Below are 24,272 nucleotides of genomic sequence, written 5' to 3'. Positions count from 1 at the left end.
TATATATATATATATTACTGAACCGATTTTTCTAATTTAGATAAAAAATTTGTGTTTTAAGAATATCTATTACCATATTTAAAACAAACAAATTTATTTATTTATTTTTTTAATGTAAGTCTTTTTATTTTTGGAAATCATAGCTGTTTAGGTTGATTTATCTCTCTATCTTTTTATCTAACTTTTTATCTACATTTTTATTTTTGGAAATCCTTCCCTGCTTTATCTTTCGCCAACCCTCCCTCTTCTCTTACGAAAACACAAGTCTTCTGGCAGGGCATTCTCGGCGTCGCCACCTGATGGAAAACGGCCGGCCAAGCTCCATTGCTGCGGTGCCTCCCCTCACCCGAATTTCTTCTCCGTTCTCCTTCATCTCCCGCACCCATTCTCTGTCGTCGTCTTCCACCTCCGTGGATTCGAAGCGAAAACCAACGTTGCTCCATCCCTCATCCCTCCGTCTCCATCGCCTCTCCTCCGCTTCTATTGGTGAAAAGTAAACCAGATGTTTCCCCTTTCGCTCCTCTGAAACGTTTCAGTGGAAACAAAATCGCCGCACGGTTTAGCAGGGAGCCCTACGAGGCCGCACTTGATCGTGAACGAGCCGCCTCCGTTGCCGCCGCTTTGGAGCACGCTTTCTGGGCGACTAAAAGCGCTAATGCGGAAGGAGGTGAAATGAAGATGGAGGATTATCTGATCGCCATGACCGCAGCCAAGCTAGCCAAAGTTCCCCTTTTGGAATAACGTTTCCCCTGCTTTTAGGATTTCTCTTCTTTAGGAAGAAAAAAAATAAGTCATTTCATCTGGTTATTCGTTAGGGTTAGTTACTGATCTGGTTGGCATATCACCTTTCCAGTTAGAAGATCACTGTAGGTTAGCTGGTTTTAGGGTTTAATGTAATTGTGTACTATGGATATTGTCATTTCGGTTTGGCATTTTTCATCCTTTGTTATTTCTGCTTCTTTGGTGGATATATGGAGTAAGGGTTTAACGGTCAAGTAATTTAAATTTACAATGAAGCATGTAAAAGAATTACTTCTAAATTAAGATAAAGAAAAAACACTTGCGGTATATTTACAAAGAGGAATATTTAAGGGCTATGTATGTAGAATTTGAGTGAAATTAAATGAAAAAGTCAAAATCTTAAATTAAATGAAGATATAATTTGTTATTTATGTTAAACTAAATGCTTCTCTAAGCCCATTTTTAATGATTTGTTATTTGTGTTTGTTTGATGGAGATAATGGAGTAATGGTTTAATGTTAAATTATTTAAATTAAAATAAAAATAATAGATAAATAACTTTAAATAATTTAAATTTGAATTCAGTTGTATATATCCTAAAAGGGATATTTTTAAAATTATAGTAAAAAAATCACTTTTGTGCTAATTTATAAATAGCAATATTTTAGTTAAATTAAAAGAAAAGTTTAAATCTAAAATTTATATATCATTGATTGTACAATGACACACCTATTAGTTATTAAGACTTTAGATAGCTTCATCTACATTTTTCCAACTCTAATAGTGCTATAAACTCTGTGGATTAGATCCCAACGGCTTTACTTCATTATAAACATGTATAGATTTCTGAGAAAAGTTGCAACATTGTTGTTTGGTTAAGACGATGTTCAAAATGGGTAAGAGTTTTCAAAAAAAATATAAATCAACTGAGTGAATGAATGTAAAGATGAATAAATTCTAAACAAATTTTTAAATTAACTCTACTTGGAGAATATACATTATATATTCCCCCTTCTTTGTCTATCATGAATCTTGAACAAATAGCTCCTAGCAATAAAACGAAAGAGAAAAAGTTGTTCATCTACTGTGCGTTTAATTACTCTCCTTAGCACTAACGGATAGTCATCGTAACAGTAAATAACTTCGTAGCTTTCTTTAGTATAGTTTACTGAAGATTATTGCACCCTGTAAAGCAGAAACCTATAATCAATTTCATATCCAGAAATTTGAGGTAAAGATTCAACAAAGATATGAATTAGTGGAATTTAATTAAAGCAGGATATCGAGCCTTTCACCTGAAATTTTTGTGAAGCACGTCAATAATATCTTTTGAGGAAGCATTAGTAGAAAATCCAAGCTTGAACATCAGGTCTTCCAAGCGTTTAACATCAGTGAGGTAGACATAACCAATCTAAAGTAGACTATGTTAAGCAATGTAAAGAAGATTATGGTGATCAATCAAAAAGAGATTATGGAAAACATAACATTAAAATCTAAATCTTAGTTTAGACTCTCAATTGTGCATTTATTACAATTCAAAAGCATAGAAACTGCAACTTATGAGTGTTTCTAGGGATGATGCGTTGTTGTAAATTGCTACACCAACCGTTCTAGTAGTTCTGGTTTTGTCACTGTTTTTGTTTTTATCCCAGCGCAGTACATCTCAGTAAAAAGTTTTAGTTGTCATACATCAAACAAATGAAATATTAAAGGAGATGAAAGCGAATTTATCTATAGTTCAACATGGAAGAGAAAAAGTTAACGAAAACAAGGGTGGTCAATGCCTTGAGGATGTCATGAATAATGTTTTATATCATGCTAAATAAGATGGTTTTAATCATATGCAAGGAAGGGAAACGCATGGGCATCACTATTTCAATCAACTAAGAAGGTGCTCAAAGACAAAAGGGTATCTTATCTGGCAGATAATTCCATAATAATTATAAAAACAAAATTCTTGTAAGGATCTGCAATCACATAAATTTCATTTCAAAGGACTTGCAATCATAGTCTATGAAGCGGGACAACATGTCCAACACTGCGACATGGATAGTAGGATACTGAGTTTGGGTCTAAGTACTATTTTCTTTTATGACGTACAACATACAACACATCTTTAACATGAATTTGACAACAAAATATTTACAATCTAGTTATATCCCAGCTAAACCATATTTAATGTTCTCTGATTTTTATTTTCCACCACATCCACATTTTATAAACCTAAAAACAATGTTAAATACATCAAAATCAACCAACATTTAATATGAAACCCAGTAGAGCACATTTGTTGGGTTCATCTTTCTTCTTCTATTAAATATTCCTCTGCAACAAGCTTCTTCAACAACAAATCCTAGAACATAGAAAAGACAACAGCCAAGGATTCGGTAGAGGGAACTCATATAGCATAGAGCTTTGTCAATAACACTAATGAAAACAAAACAAAATTTCAATCCGAAGAAGGTCATGTACTAATATACGAAATCCCATTCTTTTTTTTTTTATGAAAAAACAGACTAAAAAACCATGCTTAATGTGTTCATTCATCTGTATTTCCTCTCTATTGCTAATGTTTTTTTTTATCAAAGTCGTTGAATGAAAGACAAATGACATTCTGTTGACCTCATTTTGGTGAGGTCTAGTTTCTCTTTTTTAAAAGCCTAGGATCTAGCCATATGACTTTTTTGTTGACTATCCTAGAGGACTAGTGGTGAAGTCTACCTCCCTTAGAAATTTTAAACACTTCCTTTTTCTTTTCTGGAGTTTCATGTGTTAGCTCTAACCTCTAACACTTAGAAGGTTGGAGCCAACATGGGCAAACTCAGGGAGATTCCTATATGATCTATTGAAACCTTAAGGGCACTCTGTTTGACTTTAGGTGGTTTGGACTTGCACGCACACACTTGAGCTTATCACAAACCCTAAAATCATTTACATTTAACATTTTTCGCCACTCTTTTGGAAACTCATGTGGGTGGTTCCCAAGCCCCTAGCCTTTCGCTAGGGTGATTAGGACAAACACATGGAGAATCCGAAATGAGCTCTTCCATTGGTCTCATGGTATCAGAAAGGCAACATCATGATTAACATGTCCAATGACCTCAATTTTCACCTGAATATCCTACCTTGGCCTCCAACCCCAAAGTTCTACAAAATTATCAAAGTACCATTGAAACCCTAAAATTCTCAAAATCACCTCAAACTCTCAATTTCTCACTAAAAAACATGTGAAATCACTTCAAATTACCCCAATTACCCAAATACCCTCAAAATCCTCAAAATTACCAAAATACCCCAAATTACCCAAAATTGTACAAAAAATACCTCAATTTCCTTAAAAATTCCCAAATTCCATAAGCATACCACAACACTTCTAAATTGATCCAAAACCTCCCAAAAATTCCTAAATTGGCTCAATCTAAATCTACCAAAATTGCTAAAATTGCCCCTAAAATCCAAGATACCCAATTTTCACCCAATTTACCAACTTGACCCCAAAATTCACCCAATTCACTTCCAACATATTCAATTTCAAAATTCAAACCCATTTGAATTAGCCTAGGATTAATTTTAAAAAAAAATTACAAATCAATCTCCATGCATTTTGAAAAAAAAACCCTTCAAATGAACATTTAAAAGGCCCACTTCCACATGCCTTTCCGAAAGCCCATTTCATTAATGTGAAAAGTCCAAATCCAAGCCCAAATGATAAATTGTCTCCCCTTATTATTCTTTTAATGAGACCATACATCATGGCAACATATCATGCATTCATTTAAATTTTTGCCCAAATTTGGTATCATGGCATTTTCCCCCAAAATTCATAAAAATTAAAATTTTCCCTTTCATGAAACTAACTCATGACATTGTGCATGGCATGGCATGACCCATGAAGCCACCCATGGGCTTCATGTGAGTCAACCTTTCCAAAAAAGAAAAAAGAGGGGGCTCTTCCCTTCTCCTCTTCACACAAGTCAAACCCCATTTTTCCCTTGGATCTTTTTCATGGACCATATTTGGACCAAATTGACTTGACCTCACAACCTCCCTGACATCCCTCGGTATGGAGGTGGCCACACCTTTCCAGGCCGGCCACCCTAGCCACCGAAAATGCCAAGCCTCTCTATGGTTTAAACCCAAAATTGGGACTCCCTGACTTGGCTCATTCCAATTAGGCAATCGAGCCTCTCTTCCCTCCACCTAGGTGTTGACCTCAATTTTGAGGTCTTCATTTCCCTTTCTTTAGATACCCTAGAATCTAGCCTCAAGATTTTTCTATTTTTGACTCTCCTAGAGTACTAGACCGAGACTCATAATATTTAGAAATTCAAGTCATTCTTCGCTCCTTGAAGTTTCACGTTGACGGTTTCTAATCCTCGACGTCCAGTTAAGTCAATTAAAGCCAACATATTGAAGCTTTTGTTGAGTTCCCATAAGAATTTGAAAGACATAGGTGGATCCCATGACATGTGTAACGTTTGACTTTCTGCCGCGAGCAATTTACTTGACTTTGGTTGTCGCTTATGTGAGGACCGATCAATGATATACTTGTTAAACGGCTCCGATTGGACCAAAATAACTTCTTTTACCGCAACACGTGCAAATTAAAGTTAAATTGGTACGATATTCGATGAACTTGTCCGGGTGACCCTGGATGATGAAATAGACCGCTCTAATGCGTCCGGAATGTCGATTTTGGTTTGAAAGGACATATATATTGATAGAGTTTTGAATCAAGTTAAGTTGTGCATGAATTGATAAATTTTGAATAAAATAATATTTTTTTAATAAATTTAATTAAAAAAAATAGAAGATGGGAGAAATATAATCTCACACTTTTTCCTTTCTTTTCCCAACCTTTTTTGTGCTAGCCGAACCATTTCCTCCCCCTCTCTTCTCTTGACTGAATCTCGAAGCTTCCTTCCGGTTCTCCGGTCATCTCTTTCCTCGCCAGCCTTAACCGACTTTTGCCACCGGTCGCTTTGCCAATAACCCTTCTCTAATGGATTTTCCCTCCCAAAAGAATCTAGTAACCTTCCTACTCTTGACTTTGGGGCTTTTTCATTTTTTTCGGGTGTTTCTCCTCACCGCCCTGATGCTCACCGCCGGTGAGTCATTCTCTCATCTTCACCTATAAATATCCCTTTGAGGGGAAGATTTGAGGGTTGTTGGTTTTTTTCGCTCGGGAGATTTTGAGAAGTCTCGCTTGGTTTTGTTTTTTTGTTCTTTTCTGGAGGTTGAGATAGATTCATCGGTTCGTGGGTGATTCACTCGTGCGATTTGGAAACTTCATTACTGCTTCGAGGTTTTCATTATACTTTATGGAAGAATGTTCTTATTCTCTTCGGTTGTTCCAAAGGGATTCTTGACTTTAGAAAGACATTTATATGAGAATTTATATTCATGTGATGGATTTGTACGACAGAATCCTGAAGTAGATGGAAATTCTAATATCTCTTTAGAATTATATTTGGTTATTTGGGAGGGTTTCTTCTGGCTTTCTTGTAGAACTTAAAGTTTTCCTTTCCTCTCCTATACTCATTCATGGATCTTAAATGTGATTTTAATTTCACGAAAGAAAGAAAGACAGGTTGAAATGTGGTGATTACAGTTACTTACTTGAGTTACCCGTGATTTTCTTTTCTTTCAAAGATAAAAGGGACTTGTGAGGAAACTTTCATCGAGGACTTAGAACTTTGCAAACCTTACATGAATTTCACAAGCTTCCTTTCGATCCTCTTTTACCTTAGCTGTAGTTATTTTTTTTTTATTGTTTTGCAGAAAAGCCTCCAATCCTATGCGAGTTCTTGGCTTGATTCATATTTTCGGAATTCTTTTCATATTCAGTTTACATCATTTGATTGCTTAGCAGGAAGTTTAGCTTTCCTTGTGGGTTCTCTTGTGGGTTCTGTCTTCAAATTATTAAGCATTGGAAGTTTTTTTTTTTTTTCTTCCTTTCTTTCTTTCTTCTTCGTTTTCCCGGTTTTAAAAGAAAATTTTATTAAGCCTTGTTACATTATGAAATCCGAATCGAATTGATTTTGATATTATGAATTGTTGTCTCCTTAAGTGGCTAGAATTTGGTTTGATTTTTGTATATGTTCATATCTGGAGTGATCATAACCTCTATATATCTATACTAATTCATGAGTTTAGTCACCTTTCACCACAAGCATGCTTACCATGGATTCAGCTATTTTTTTTATATTCTTCCTCGCTCGATATTATAAATTACTCGAGGAGAACTTGTTTAGAGGACATATTATTGATTCTTTTCATATACCTTTATCTGGATATCTGCTTCAAATATTCTACTAAATTTAATGAAAGTCTTACATACGTACTGCCTAATTCCTATATATATTTGTAAACCGAACACCAAATTGTTTTACATTTATGCCACCTAAATCTTTCTCGTTACATAAAAGTTAATTGCCATCTTGACCTTTTTTTTTTTATATGCAGTCTCAATTATAGGTAATGTGACATATGTATAAATTGAAATTTAATGTATGAGATGTACAGATTTTTTTTAGAATCTGGATGTAATCATTCATAAGTACTTGTATGTGTAATATTCAAATCATAAAGGAGAAGTTGTTAACTTTCTCTAATCATCTCATGCTTATGTATCACTTAATTGAAGGTTAAGAATTTTATTCATTTACATATATAACATCTAAAATTAATTTTCACATTCATACCACTTCACTGGTTCCATCGTTGTCAAGATTGGCCTGTTATTCATTGGTTATTTTCATTAGTTAAGATTGCTTACTTTGTAACTCTTTTAGCGAAATAACTTACTGAAATTTTGAAGGCATCAAGAAGCATTCATTTGTTGTTCATGCACTCTCTATATTGGAAAAAGATGTCTGAGACTATCAAAATTTGAAACATCTTCGATATTTGAATCTTTGTGTAAATCTCACTCCAATGCCAAGATCATTAAGTAGTCCCTTATCATTCGCGGTTCATAATCTATAAAAATGTGGCTGGAAGGATCTTGCTCTGATGATTTCTTGTCTGGCAATGTGAACTTTTCTAATCTGCGTCACCTGGAATTACCCTGAATGCATTTTCTAGTATACCTGGAATTGGGAAGTTATGATGGAGGAGAAAGAATATGATTCAATACATTTTAATTGTTATAATGGGAGATTGGTTATTGTTTTCATGACACATGATCTAATATCTTTGTTAGTGGCAAATGATTTTTTTTTTTATTATTCCATGCTTAAGATTTAAAGCTTGTGTGCTATGTCAAATTTTGCGATAATCTGTATTAGAAAGTTGCTTAAACATTATACTTTTGTACCTTGAAACGTAAAATATCAAAAAATGGTTGGATAAGCATATGAAACATCAAGGTGGCCTATAAGTTCGAGATGTGGGGTAACAGATAATGATGCAAAGAACCCACTAATTAGTTTTTCTTATAGCTGAAAATGTAAAATTGATATTCAATTAGTAAGATGCCCTTTCACTTCCTTAAGTCAACGATAACCCTAACCCTTCCTCAAAAGGTTTGAGAACTGGTAATTATGAAAGAGTGGATACTACGGATACCGCACATTTACTACACTTGTGAAAAGAATAGATACTATAGATCTTGCACAGATACTACACTCGTAAAAGGAAAAGATACGACACTACATCATAGACACCACACATTAATTAATACATTTATATATTTGATATCACCTACATATACACTCCACATATCACATATTACATTTCATACACCTCATATAGATCCATCACATTCTAGATTGATAAATTTAAGACACCCCACGTACCACATAATACATCTTATACATCACACATAAATACACTACACAAGTTTAATTGATAAGTTTAAATACCACACAACAAATACCGCCCATTAGACATTGACGCACTGTACACAGTTAACTGATAAGTTCAGATACTACATAATAAATTCACTTATTAGACATCGATAAGGTTGGATATTATGTATCACTTATTTTAACATCACATATAGGTGCACCACACCTTGATAAATTCAGATACTATATCACATGGGTACATTATACATTTAACCAGATAAGTTCAGATGCTATTTGGGTTCACCAATCCATTAAATGATAGGGTTTAGGGTTACCCGAATCTAGGGGTGATTTGTTGGTGGCTTCTAGTTGATATTGATAGGTTGACTTCGATATATCAATGGCCTGAAGGGGGTCGAGAAAATAAAAAAAAGAAGTCTAGTCTGAGACTAACTCCAAATTAAAATCATATATTCCACTTTAAATTTTCATATGCTTATCATTTAGCCCATTTCTTTTATAATCTGCAAATGTTTATCTAATCCCTTTATGTTATGTAATTGTAATCTGTTTTGTAGCATCAGCAAAATTAACTAGGTACACTTTTAGTTGTTTCAGTTTCTTTATTTTTTCTCACCACATAATTCTTTCTTTACTATACATTTCTTTTCTTTTTATATTGTATTGTATCTTCCTACATATTCTTTGTTATTTTTTTACCGTACTTTATTACATAGCTTCTACTTCTTTTTTTACTGCATTGTACTATATATATTCATCTGTACTCATACTTTTAGTTACTACTTTTTTGTCATGTTTATACAATACCCTAGACTAGGCCGCACGAGGCATGGTTTTCTTTCCTTTACTCTTTTCACGTAACAAGATAACAACGTGGTCGGTGTGGTCGGTTGACGATTCATCTTTGGACAACATTCGGGACTACAACAGAAGGTGGAGAGAGAAGCTTCAGCTAAACTTTCGTAGACTTAAATAACATACATATATGACGTCGAGTTCGTTCGTCTGGCATGACGTAAATCCCCATTCACTATCTTTTACGACTTTCTACGATTTTATATCGTACGATATAAGTCTTAAACTTTTTAGGATTCTGAGGTTGTCGTCTGATACGACATAAGTCCTCCTATTTTCTCGGGTCATTTGCATATGATGTGCGAATATAAGTCTCAAATATCTAAATAACTTGTAGGACTGAAACATTACGTAATTTCCCCATTCAAAGATGTAAAACCAAAACATAGGTTAGTTTGATATATCACTGAATCTCATTCAGTATCTTCAACATCTCCTACTTTTGCTCCTTTGGATTCTGAAAATAAACGTTCTTACTTGAACCAATCTCATTTTAATTTTCCTATAAGCAATCGTGGAAACCTAAACATTGAATTCTTGAAGACGAAACCTAATCTTAATCGATAGTCTTCTTAGGTGACTTCAGTTGTCTAAGATGTAATTAACTATAGGGGTTTGCCTCTATAGGGAATTAAAAACCCAGGTTAATCTAAACCATATCTAATCTGTGTATTAGATAGGAGAATTTGTCGGCTATAAATTTCGTAGACTAAAATAGAGTAATAAGCTTTTAAGTTTAGATAGTTAAGTCTACAAATGAGTAATACGTTCATCCATTGAGATGATATATCATTTATGGTATCGTGTTCAGCTATTTAAACTATTAGATATATGAGGTATATCTACTCTCATTATTTTTCAAAAAAAAATATCATTTTCACAAAATTAAAATTATATTATATATAATAATAAATTTAAATTTTAAAATCTTATTTTCAAAAACAAAAATAGCCGACACTAAGCTTCACCCTGGCCACCAGGCTTGCCCTGTTAGCCACCAACGAGTGAGAGTGCTAAAACCTTGGCAAAGCCATGCCAAATTGCTCACAGACCCTCTAACAACCTAGAGAAGATCATCCCCACCATTTTTCAGCCCCTATTCCCACTATATTGCCCTAATTTTGAACTTGAAAATTAGGACATTTCATGACCATACCACCAAGTCCACCAAAACTCTAAATTGATTGCTCCAAAAGCTTCACAGGAGCTCAAGGAGACTTCCCCAATCAAAACCATATTTAATTTAAAAAATAGGTGTTTTAAGAATATCTATTACCATATTTAAAGCAAACAAATTTCACTTTTTATCTACATTTTTATTTTTGGAAATCCTTCCCTGCTTTATCTTTCGCCAACCCTCCCTCTTCTCTTACGAAAACACAAGACTTCTGGCAGGGCATTCCAGCCGTCGCCACCTCATGGAAAACCGCCGGCCAAGCTCCATTGCTGCGGTACCTCCCCCCACCCGAATTTCTTCTCCTTCATCTCCCGCACCCATTCTCTGTCGTCGTCTTCCACCTCCGTGGATTCGAAGCGAAAACCAACGTTGCTCCATCCCTCATCCCTCCGTCTCCATCGCCTCTCCTCCGCTTCTATTGGTGAAAAGTAAACCAGATGTTTCCCCTTTCGCTCCTCTGAAACGTTTCAGTGGAAACAAAATCGCCGCACGGTTTAGCAGGGAGCCCTACGAGGCCGCACGAGCCCTACGACGCCGCACTTGATCGTGAACGAGCCGCCTCCGTTGCCGCCGCTCTGGAGCACGCTTTCTGTGCGACTAAAAGGGCGAATGCCGAAGGAGATGAAACGAAGATGGAGGATTATCTGATCGCTATGACCGGAGCCAAGCTAGCTAAAGTTACCCTTTTTGAATAACGTTTCCCCAGCTTTTAGGATTTCTCTTCTCTTCTTTAGGAAGATACAAAATAAGTCTTTTTTTCTTCTTATTCGTTAGGGTTAGTTACTGATCTGGTTGGCATATCACCTTTCCAGTTAGAAGATCACTGCAGGTTGGTTGGTTGTAGGGTTTAATGTAATTGTGTACTATGGATATTGTCATTTCGGTTTGGCATTTTTCATCATTTGTTATTTCTGCTTCTTTGATGGATAAATGGAGCAAGGGTTTAACGGTCAAGTAATTTAAATTTGCAATGATGCATGTGAAAGAATTATTTCTAAATTAAGATAAGAAAAAACACTCATGCGATATATTTACAAATAGCAATATTTAAGGGCCATGCATGATAAAGTCTAAATCTTAAATATATGCTTCTCTGAGCATATCTTAATGATTTGTTATTTCTGTTTGTTTGATGGAGATATGGAGTAATGGTTTAATGTTAATTAATTTAAATTAAAATAAATAAATAAATATTAAATACTTTAAATTTGAATTGAGTTGTATATAATCTAAAAATGCTATTTTAAAATTATAGGAAAAAACCACTTTTATGCTAATTTGATAAATAACAATATTTTAGTGAAATAAAATGAGAAGTCTAAATCTAAAATTTATATATCAGTGATTGCGCAATGAAACACCTATTAGTTGTTAAAACTTTAGATAACTTCATCTACTTTTTTCCAACTCAAATAGTGTTATAAACTCTGTGGATTAGATCCCAATAGCTTTACCTCATTATAAACCTCTACAGATTTGTGAGGTAAGTTGCTACATTGTTGCCCGGTTAAGTAGATACTCAAAATGGGCAAGAGTACTCAAAAAAATATAAATCAACTCTATGAATGCAAGGATAAATAAATTCTAAATCAAGTTTTAAATTAACACTAATTGAAGAACATACATCTTATATTTCCCCCTTCTTTGTCTATCATGAATCTTGAACAAATAACTCCTAGCAATAAAACAAAAGAGAAAAAGTTGTTCATCTACTATGCCATTTATATTACTCTCCTTAACAATGACAATTTGCCTTCGTAACAAGAAATCACTCCTTAGATTTCATCATTATAGTTTACTGAAGATTATTGCACCCTGTAAAGTAGAAACCTATAATCAATTTCACGCCCCGAAATTTGAGGCAATGATTCAGCAGAGATCTGAATAAATGGAATTTAATTAAAGCTGGATATCGAGCCTTTCACCTGAAATTTTTACGAAACTCGTCAGTAATATCTTTTGAGGAAGCATCAGTAGAAAATCCAAGCTTAAACATCAGGTCTTCCAAGCGTTTAACATCAGTGAGGTAGAGATAACCAATCTAAACGAGATTATAGAAAACATAACATTAAAATCTAAATGTTAGTTTAGACTCTCAGTTGTGCAGTTATTACAATTAAAAAACACAGAAATTGCAACTTACAAGTGTTTCTAGGGATGATGCGCTGTTATAAATGGCCACACCAACCCTTCTAGTAGTTTTGGTTTTGTTACTGCTTTTGTTTTTACCCCAGCGCAGTACATCTCTGTAAAAAGTTTTAGTTGTCATACATCAAACAAATAAAATATTAAAGGAGATCAAAGGGAATTTATCTATAACTCAACATGGAAGAGAAAAAGTGAACCAAAACAAGGGTGGTCAATGCCTTGAGGATGTCGTGAATATTGTTTTATATTATGCTAAATAAGTTCGTTCTAATCATATATACGGAAAGGAAACACACATGCATCACTGTTTCAATCAACTAAGAAGACGCTCAAAGACAAAAGAGTTTCTTATCCAAACAATAATTTCATAATAATTACAAAAAATAAATTCTAGTAAGGATCTATAATCAAATAGTTTTCATTTCGAAGGACCCACAATCATAGTCTATAAAGCACGACGACATGTCCAACACTTCAACATGGATAGTAGGATACAGAGTTTGGGTTTAAATACTAATTTTTTTAAAGACGTACAAGATACAACACATCTTTAACATGAATTTGACAGTAAAATATTTACAATCCAGTTATATCCCAGTTAAACCATATTTAATATTTTCTTACTTTTATTTTCCACCACATCCACATTTTATAAACCAAAAAATAATGTTAAATACTGCAAAATCAACCAACATTTACTGTGAAACCCAGGAAAGCGCGTTTGTTGGTTTCACCTTTCTTCTTCTGTTAAGTACTCCTCTGTAAGAAGTTTCTTCAACAGCAAATCCTACAACACAGAAAATACAACAGGCAAGGATTCAGTTGAGAGAACTCATATAGCATAGATTTGTGTCAATAACACTAATGAAAAAACAATTTTCAATTTGCAGAAGGTCATGTACTGATATATGAAATTCCATTTTTTTTTATGAAAAACAGACTAAAAAACCATGCCCAATATGAAATTCCATTCTATTTTTTTTTTATGAGAGATAGACTCAAAAACTATGCCCAAACATGCCCTCATTCATCTGTATTTCCTCTCTATTGCTAATGTTTTTTACCAAAGTCGTTGAATGAAAGACAAATGACATGCGTTGCAAGCCCATGCTATACATATCGTCCCTCACATGAACTCGATACATATCGTCCCTCACATGAACTTGATACATATCGTCCCTCACATGAACTCGAAGAGTTTTTTCAAACCGAGTTAGGCAGCAAAATGTTTTTTGCTTCTTTAATAAAGTTGCATTACTAACATATTACGGGCATAAGCATTCAACCGGACACCACTGCATGATGGCACAATATGCTAAAATTTAGAAAGCAATCAAAGAAGAATCATCTGAAATAAAGAAAATAAAAGAAAATAAAAGGCCACAAATAGCGCACATTATATCGAACCCATCTCCAGTTGTGGTGTGACTGAGATCATTGTTTCCTCCTCCTTACAGCATTATAAAGATTAGGTTGAAGGGGGCCATTAGTTCCTGCACATATAGAAAACCCTGTCATCATCACAACTAGCCATTTAGCCCACAACAGTTGCAAAAATTTGATGATCCTTTCCAGCAACCTAAAGAAATGAATCCATTCCAACTGTAGCAGCAGTTTGAGCAGTTTAGCTTCTGGATTCTAATACTACAGCAACAATTTCCTGTAAAAGTAGTAATACTTTTGATGTCAGTTCCAGACCTTCGAAGAGAACGGTGCAGCTTCTTAAGCCTTTGTACTGTGGTAATATTTTCCATCTCGTTGATGAAGTGGGGAGAGGTGGACAACGTAGTCGGGGTAGGGCTCGAGATTGCAGTGATCCACAAGGGGTCGTAAGGCTCTCGGGCCAACTGCCACAGCCTATTTCCATGATGCCAGTTCACAACTTCATCATCAGTTCCATGGATTACAAGTACAGGTCATTTCACCTTCTTAATCTTGTTAACATTTTTATAAGTATCCTAGCAGAATGAGAAATTTACATGACATAGAACCCCGAGGCCGGATAATATTGCACTATGAAGCACAACACCTCTCAGTCTTGGTAAAAGCGCTGCCAAGTGTAATGTGGATCCACTACCAATGGATTGACCATACAATATTAGATCTTCCTGACTCACTCCATATTCAGTTTGAAGACACTCATAGATCGCTTCTATGTCTGCATAAGTGTTGAACTCACTTGGCTTACCAGACGAAGCCCCATACCTTGAGTAGTCATATCCCGTCAAATTAACCTTGAGATTGACCTTTATCTGAGCAAAGAGTTCATAGAGCTGTCCAAGATCAGCAGCATTGCCATGGGAGTAAAGGACCGTGAGCCCTGCATATGGGTTTCTGAAAAAGAATGCAACAATCTTATTCCCTCTTATGTTGTCCACTTTTAGCACATCCATGGAGGGGTCCCTGGGAATGCCAGTAACCAACAGTTTCCCTCCACAGACTTCATCATTGATGTGGTGGAAAGAAGGCAAACTTGGCTGCTAAATCTGAAATTGAACATCCCCACAACATTGAGGAAAGTCGATCTCATTGATAAAGGGGAAATTACGAAGAATGAGCCTAATAATTTTTTGAACCTCGCTGAAAAGGGGAGCCTTTTAAAAGTTGATTTTTTGTTGAGGGATTGAAAATTGAAGGAAGAAAATCGTCTTCACGAAAAGACAAGCGGGGAGCTAAGCGTTTGTAAGCAAATATGGGTAGTAGTTAAAAAAAGGAGGAAGAAGAAGAATGATTTACGGTTGGTGATTGCATAATACTTCCATTCTTAAATGTTTATATATATCATGGATTATCCAAGTCTCTCCTAATGCACTTGATATCGGCGTCAGTGATTTATAATAAAAGTGAACACTGCACAAATGCAGGATGCACAATTGTCTTTTAACATCACAAAAATTTATTAGTGTACGCAATATAAACAAAGCAAGCATCAGAAAAAAAAGTTACACTGAAATAAAAGAGAAAATGCAAATGGAGGGACACTTTAGAGTAAGAGACTTAACAACTAGATTTTTTCATAAATAAGCATTCACTAGAACAAAGACAAACAAAAAGATAGACGGGCTAGCATGCATAATGCCTCGTAAATTGAGTAGTCAAGTTCAGAATGATAGTAGGAGTCACATATCTCGCATAAAAAAGTTTCAGGTCACCCCCTGAATGAGGTCAACTCAGAATTGTTTCAGTCTTCTTTTTTTTTTTTTCAAATTTTACGTTTTCTACAGTCAGTCAAGAGACTATTTATATTGAATGTTGCTTAGAATAAAATTTACAAACTTGACAAATCCCATCACTTACACCACTTGAAATGTTGATTATAATGCTCATCATTATGAAAGAAACAACAATAGATAAAATTCTAAAAAATAACACTATAAGTGAGAAAACATCTTGTAATGTCCAAAATAAGTTTCGGAGTTGCATAAAGAATCATGGCGATCAAATGCTTGTATATAACTAACATTTCTGGTTTTATGCAAGTAGATACCTGTGATTCACAACGCACTACTTTCATTACTCGCTCATTGAAATCATTGATGCTTAGAGGGGGGAATAAGAAGTGCCTCCTAGCATAGAGCTGCAAAGTTCAACACCGATTAAACAAAGGTATCAAATATTAGAAAAGTATGTATTACAATGTTTATTTTACTTATCTATTTTTGTTTGGAGTGTTATATATATATATATATATATATATATATGGATTTCTTTTCACAATATGAAAAATAATTATGCCAAATAAATAGATAATTCAAAAGTAAAATTTATATAAAAGAGGACTCATGCACTATAACACTAATGTCATTTTAGAAACATTCCAATCATCTATGTAAGGCAGTATAATTTAAATTTCAAAAAATTAAATTAACAAATGAAGCAGCGTAGATAAAATGGCAAAAAAAACTCAAGATAAGCACAGATTCGCATTACAAGTTACAGAATACTCCTACACAACTCATTGTGTAATCATGATCACAATTAAAGTGATCCCACCTATTTGATATGGGCCCTATAAAATTCTCCTCTGATGCATGCTGAGAAGAAGGTAAGTTCCTTAATCTCTTTTGGCAAGCCCTTTTCTGCAAGTTTTAGACATGTCATTTCTTCTATTTCTCCTCTCTAATCCTTTTGCATAACCTCCACTATATTATATATATTCAAATCACATGGTCTTTTTTTCAATACCATATTTTCAATAGGTATCACGCCATCTCTCTAATATTCATTTTTAATTCTATCCTCACAAGCTTTCTCATGCATCCTTCTTGGTACTCTCCTTTCTAAAACCATTCATATAACAAGGTCGATTTGATTGCAATTATATAAACATAAGCTTAAATCTCAATGTGTTTCTCCTACTACAAAGTATTCCTAAAAAACCTCTATTTTAACCATCAAAGATTGATAGCAGCTATTTAATCATCTGTGATATCATTCTTCTTCATAATAGATCTACGCTAAGTATGTTAAATGTACCGAAGTAACACTGTTTGGAAAAGAGATCAGTGTCTTTTTATTCTACTTAAAAAATTTAGGAAATTCTACCTCATATATGCAATCACCAATATATGCTAAACTTGCCGCATTGTAAATGGAGCGTGGTTTCTTCACTTTGGGGGCAGGAGGCAACCATCTCTCGCAGCCCATATATTGTTGATCCAAACCACCTATTTGAAGAATATTAATCAAGATCCTGATAATATATGCTTATTTATAACTAAATAAATACAGGTTATACAAGATGCGAAATGCATCCTCTGGGAAACATATATAATGTTTCTCAGAGCATAAGTGACAATGGAAATAACTAACGGCTACAAAAAAGGAGGCAATTAAACTGCACGTTCACAATCTGATTACATCACAAAAGACGATCATGTGTAGGTTAGCATTAGAATGAAGACGAAAAAATCACAGAAAATAGAATAGCATGCAGACAAAACCTTGATCGCCTAAAAATCTAGAAGATGAATAATTCTGAAGATAATAGCAATAGAATGCAAATGAGAGCTTGATCACCTAAAGAACTGACAAAGACGAGTAATTCTCGATGCAGTATGGGACCATAATATGGCTGAATCAGCCTGCAAAACAAAATTGGCCAAAGGCTAGTTACAAAGAGTTAAACCAAGCAACAACAGAACTGAACCTGCCCTGTTATTATGCATTTTTAGACCTACTTTTTATGTTTGGCCAAATTTTCATGTTTTTAGTTGATTTCTTCTATTGCTGACCTTGGCTTATTTAAATAAATTAAATGAGCAATTAAACAAGCTAATAAATAAGCTAAAAAACCAAATAAGTATGTATTAACAAATAATTTTATACTTCTAAGCTAAGAAAAAAATTCAATGAATACGGAATTAGAACCTACCTACTTGAAACCAAATAAATATCATAATAATCAAATCACGGAAGAGCATTTTTGTAGTCACATAACATAAACAAGCACCAACAAATCAACTGCTAGAGGTTGCAAATTGTCCATACTTTGAGATTGAACATTAAATATACCCAATATTATATAATATTAAATCACAAGATTTATGTTAGAGTAAATGACAAAAATGATCCATTGACTTTTTAAAGGATAATTTGCTCAGACTATATGAAAAGTTCTATTTTATCCCTTATTTTTTTTATAGGACTAAAACAATCATACTGCCTAAACTAATTAAATTAGAATTAACAGTGTTAAAAATAATATTATTTAAAACAAATATTTTATTTTCAATTTTATAATAAATTTATTTTTTATTTACCTTATTTCCTTATATCCAGAAGTTAAGTTCACCTAGAGCAAAAATTATTAAAACTGTGAGTTACGGAGTTGAACTTTTTAATAAATAATTTTAGAAGACAAATTTGTTATCTTCATTCAAATCTTAACAAAAAAAGATAATTCCAATGTATATCGCTATAATAGAAACAAGATAAAAATTATCAAACAAAATCAATTATTATAAAAATCAACTTTTTCTTTAACATGCACTATCTTAAGCCACTCCAGCCGTATACAAATTTAGGTGCCATACACGTGCAAATAAGGCAGTAGGAAGCTAAATTTATCAGAAGAATTGAAGAAAAAAATACAGTTTCCAAAAATAATATTATTTTTAACACCATTAGCTTTAATTTTCATTAACTACGAACACATAACTACTATGACCATTGTTTAAATAGTTTGAAGACTAAATCAACCACTTTATATAGTTTGAGATTAAAACCCCCTCCCACAAATAATAAAATGAGCATTTTAATCATTTTCACATTTATGTTATGATATTATTATGGTAAGTAAACTAGATATCAAGTTCATATACCGTTTATTATTATACCACACAGTGAATGAGTGATTTTATTGCCATGTTGATATGAAATGACAGATTTTTTAATCTTTAAAATATATTATATGTGTTATTCTACAAGATTTATCTTTTATTTTGTTCCTATCACTTTATACGTATGTAAAAGCTAAATTGCTTTCCTTGCAAAAATATACAATAATTATATTATTGTGCTTTATGAACAAAATAATAATATTAGCAAAACATTTTGCACTGAGGGCCAAGATTTGGAGATAAACATGATGCTAATTTTAAGGAGAAAAGGTATGCATCTTAACATATATTATCAAATTTAAGTGATAGTGGCGAGGGTTATATGATTTGAAGTATGCATATCCATTCCACACAATAGCACGTGAATGGTGGTCCACACTCTTATGCTACTGTGTAGCAAGACATAGGGAATCAAAATAGCATGTACTATTTGCACTATGGATGAGAAAAAACACATTATCCTTATAGCATGCAGTATTTTGATTTCTGCGACTTATTACTTATAAGTAATATTGATATCATTTATTTTATTCTCTTTATTTTCTTTTTATTCGTAGATAGGGTTGCTACACAGACACAAGACACTGTTACATTGACCTGAAGCATAACACAAGCTGAGAGCTTTGAGATGCTAGCCGACATGTAGAAAACTTCAACTCAAGGCTTCAATGATGGCTTCAGCTCTAGGGGAAGGTGACGGCAATGGTCAAAAGCAGTAAATATAACTCCATGCGATGTTTTTGACTACACTCCTACCTACATAAGAAGTCTTAATTCTCCATAGACACAAAACGCAACTCTTCATTGCTTTTGACAAATAGTCCAACTAACATCTTTCACAGGCTCCACTTCTATCATTGTTAATTTAATAACTATTTCTTGATTCAATTTAAACATTTTAATTAGGTTATTATTAATTATGTGATGCATTGATGCTAAATTATAATAATTAACCATTACCAGTATTTTATAATATATTTTTTTATTAGTGTTAAGGGTGTCAAATTGGGTTGCAGGTCAGGTTCGAGTCTGACCTGAAATTAACCTGATCCAAAACTGCTTGACCCGAACCTAACCCGAATATTAAACAAGTCAGAAAGTCTTAACTTGAAATCGACTCGCCTTCATCCCACCTACCCATATAACCGATTTGACATAAGGCATAACAATTATTCGTGTCAATTTAGGGTAAATTTTGACAGAAAGGTCAATTTCGAGTAAATTTTGGGGGTTAGCGGGTTATTGTAGGCCAATTTTTGCTTGGCGGGTCAACCCAAACCGGACCCAAATAAATTAAATGGCTAGGTTAGGATTCTTAACCCGAATCTGACCCAAAACTTATTTGGGTCAACCACGACCCAAATTTTTAGAGTCAATTTCAAGTCGAGTTGGCGTGTCAGGTCTGTTTTTTACACTCTAGTTGGTGTCAGCCACTGCTAACCAAAAAAGAAAAATTTAAAGCTAAAAAAAAATAAATGTCAAAGTAATAATCAGGTTAATGCCAAACTAATGGTACTTTGCTTTCAACACCTATGAAATGGTTTTTTTAAGCATAAACAGATCTCAAATCTTTACGCGGAGTTTACAAGGTCCAATTCTAAATTTAAAAGTGCCATAGAAAAGGTTTGACTTTGATAATCGTTTTTGACCCTGGTGTTTTTTCTTGTTTAATTCATTAGTTTTACCTATTAGGCACAACAACAACAACAATAATAAGCCTTTATTCTACTAATTGGGGTCGGCTGCATGAATCTTTTTTCTCCATTGTGTCCTATTGATTGGACAAGATATAAGGAGGCAAGCGAGCAATATAGCGAAAGAACATCAATAGTAGGGTATGTGGGAGATAATCAAACCAAAACGAAGTGATAAATGCCATCAGTTCTTAGAACATGCAATGTGTGACCAAGAATGATAAATAATGGTTCAAAGATTATGACAAGTGAACTGGGAGTATGCCGAGATAGGAAAGAAAGAAGCTATTCTCCTTTTTCTTTCTTCTTCTTACACCATTATTATCCCCTTTTTGTGTTGAGAAGGTGAGTACTAACGTTAATGCTTTGTTTTATTTATTTCTAGATTTATCTTTAAAAATGAAAAATGCTTTGGAAATTTAAACAATTAAGAGTCAAAGGGCCATAAAGAAGCTATTAATACGAAGAAAATTTGAAGGTAAGAATATAACATAAAGAGTATGGGATATTTAAGCCTACATTATTTTCCCTGTGATGTATGCCTTTAATAATATAGATTAATATTAAATAAATACTCTTGTCTTTCAAATTATAATTTAGAAAGTGTCGAGGAATAGATCAAGTGCTATGTACAAGGTAAAACTTAAGATCATGGTAAGGATTGTGCTTATAATTTGTTATTAAGCTTTATAACTTATGATTAACGAGAGTTTATGTATCGCATAAGAATCATCTAATTCTACTTAAGGATGCATAGGCCACATTTAATTAATAGTTGGTTTAATCTTAAGAATATATCGAGGACCTTGTAAACTTAGCAATATCTATAATAAATGTGGTAATTAATTAGTGATATGTTGAATTGGATGAAGAATATAAATTAGGGCAAATTGTAAAATCATTGATTGCAAAATTATTTTTAATTGATATTTTTAATTACTTAGTGCATTGATGTGCACTAACTTAAATGTATGATTAATTTAAATTCTTCTTGAATATGGAGTTTATGAAGTATCTTTTGCTGGAGCAAAAAAGATCAGTGTAATGAATGAAATGTTATATTGTATGTGATCTTTAGTAGGTACATAACTCTTTTCTGCATAAGAGATTAATTTGTCCCCTTTATTAATAGCATATTCCTTACTATTTCTTGACATGATTAAATTGCTATAAATTTTGTAAGATATATTTATTTATTGGGCATATACATACATAGCACACAATTCTAATGTATTTACATATCTCACACAGATTTTCACATTTACACAAAAAGACTCAAATATTTAGTTTCAAATAAAAATGGAGCTATGACCAATTTTAAAAGTGAAATACACATTTTAATGTATAGGTTTAAAAATCAAATTGCTATGTATGTAAATATGAAAGTTTAGGTGCGAGATATGTAAAACACAAGAATTGTGTGCTAGGTATGTAAATTTCCCTTATTTATTTATAGTATTTCACGCGATCATGGAGCATAATATGATGGTTAGCTTTACCATGTTATTTATTACACAAATTCTCTTGTAAGTTACATATATTGTTCTAGTTGCTAAAAATATCCACCTCTTATAGAAATTATACACTATGTTGATATGTAATTAATTTGATCATGCTATAATTTTTATCAAGAACTTCTATTATAATTGAAAATTTATATAAGGTATGTTTATGTATATGATGCATATATTGTTGGTTAATCTCTTTTGGATATTACCTGATTGGACCAACAACTATAAAATGACAAATCTTTTGAGAAAACAATAGATTTTTATGGGATTGTTGCCTATAATTTTTGGTTTTGTGTGTCATAATAAACTGATTATATATATATATATATATATATGAAGATATAAAGAAAATAATGAAGGCTTGTATGGAACATAAATACAATATGCGTGTAAGTACATATTTTAATATTTGTATACAATGATCACTCATTTGCAAATAAGTTTTTTTATGAATTCTATTGCATCAATAATATCATTAAATGATTGCAATTTCTAAAAATCTTATATTATATACAGAATTTATAACTATCATAATATAATGATGTATGTCAAGTATTTTTCCTTTAATGCTTTATCACCAGAATTTCAACTATTAATTTTATTTTATACAAACTCAGACCTATTATTTTATAATCTTTAGATTATTAGTTTTATATCGGCTGGCAGATGGCTTTCAAACTCGAGCTACATGTAAAGCATTGAAAGGTGATTAAAGTTGTCTTTCATTTTGTTCAATAATAACTTAGCTCATGGTCTCTTGGATAAGGTCTAATGGCAATTGAATTGTATTTATAGATTGGTGAAATAATTGAGTTTTATTAAATTTAGATGCTATGATGATCCTGTTGGTGGAAACAAATGTTAGAAAAATTATTTTTATATCGATTGAATTATTTATAAACTTTCAGCTTGCTCCCTTCAGGTAGGTATCTGTGATTTTCTTCTAGCTCAGGTGGGTGTGGTGTACTAATTCCAATGAAGACGCACTTGAGTTCATAAATGAAAGGCATTTATCGAGTTTATAAGCAACCCTAAAGTAGAAAAAAGCTATATGAACGAGCAAAATCATACGAAGCTTAAGCGAAAAGGAAAAGGGATTGATAACAGAAAATACCTATTTGGGGGCGATTTAGGCCGGAATTGTGGAAATCCGATAGGTAGAGCTCCCTTGGCTTCTCTGAAACTGTGGAGGACGCCGGGAGCGACGGAGCGGAGAAGGAGCGAGAGGGCTTGGGGTATTTGGGTATTTTGAGAGGTTTCGGGCTCGGATTGGTGTCCCACGAAGCCCTCACCCCCGCACTCGCCAGAACTGTGGAAAACGTGGCTGTGATCGTCGCCATGAGGCTGCGTACTTCCCCTTGTAAACGAGCCGGAAACCTCTAATGGAAGTGTCTCCAAGACCAGTGCTGTGGTCTAAAAGAGCCGAACAAGAGCGAGCCCAGCTCGTTAAAATCCTTCTAAAAATAATTTGCTCTTTTATATGTCAAATATAAAAAATATGTTCGTGCATTGAGCCGCACGCGAATTATTCTTGAACAAAAAAATTATTTTGACAATTCTTATCATGCTGTTATAGGATGTTAATAATTAGGACAAGTTATAAGTCTTATTATTTATATTAAAACATCATTTAAATATAATTTAATATATTTTTATTCTATTTTTAAATTAATTATTTAAATTTATTATAAATCTTTATATCATTGCAGCCAATTAATTAAAAAATGTTTTTAGCAAAATTGTGATTATATATATATAACGAAAAGTCGAAGTCTATTAAACGAACCCCAGTCATTTTTAGGTTTGTTAATTATTCGAGTACCACACACTACACACGGGTGATTTAAATCCGTGACCTGAGGGAACTTACGACCTTCAAAGAGGCTGCCCTAACAACAGGTCACGGTACGCGCGCGCGCGCGCACACACACACACACACAGATATATATAGATATATATATATAAAAAGAGTTAAAATACCGCTCAAATATGAA

The 24,272-nt window shown here is 33.4% G+C and overlaps 1 protein-coding gene and 1 pseudogene across 2 annotated transcripts; both read right to left on the bottom strand.

Annotated features, from left to right (window-relative positions):
• Positions 1-12,195: 12,195 nt before the first annotated feature.
• On the bottom strand, positions 12,196-23,718 carry LOC110026869 (mini-ribonuclease 3-like). 2 transcript variants are annotated; one of them, XM_020728056.1, is made up of 7 exons: positions 23,393-23,718; positions 17,278-17,399; positions 16,220-16,309; positions 13,467-13,519; positions 12,728-12,830; positions 12,510-12,625; positions 12,196-12,414 (listed from the first exon to the last, which is right to left on the bottom strand). In XM_020728056.1, exons 1-7 carry the CDS (start codon positions 23,616-23,618, stop codon positions 12,390-12,392), a joined length of 735 nt encoding a protein of 244 aa, XP_020583715.1. In that variant the 5' UTR covers positions 23,619-23,718; the 3' UTR covers positions 12,196-12,389. The 2 variants fall into 2 exon arrangements, with proteins under 2 accessions (XP_020583715.1, XP_020583716.1); XM_020728057.1 differs by having other exon boundaries at positions 12,196-12,399.
• LOC110026868 lies at positions 12,806-16,199 on the bottom strand (annotated as a pseudogene).
• Positions 23,719-24,272: the final 554 nt, after the last annotated feature.

The sequence above is a fragment of the Phalaenopsis equestris genome, unplaced genomic scaffold, assembly GCF_001263595.1.
Source record: "Phalaenopsis equestris unplaced genomic scaffold, ASM126359v1 Scaffold000402, whole genome shotgun sequence".
NCBI lineage: Eukaryota > Viridiplantae > Streptophyta > Magnoliopsida > Asparagales > Orchidaceae > Phalaenopsis > Phalaenopsis equestris.
The sequence above is the reverse complement of the archived record's forward strand: the minus strand, read 5'-3'. Positions and strand labels throughout refer to the sequence as shown.

Bases quoted from the DNA above. Each gene is read 5' to 3' on its own strand.
- LOC110026869 (XM_020728056.1), bottom strand. From the start codon at position 23,618: ATGGCGACGATCACAGCCACGTTTTCCACAGTTCTGGCGAGTGCGGGG. The intron at 16,310-17,277 runs GTAGAATTTCCT...TGAACTTTGCAG, and splicing joins TTGGTGATTGCATATATGAG to CTCTATGCTAGGAGGCACTT. The intron at 12,831-13,466 runs GTGAAACCAACA...AACTTTTTACAG, and splicing joins TACTTAACAGAAGAAGAAAG to AGATGTACTGCGCTGGGGTA.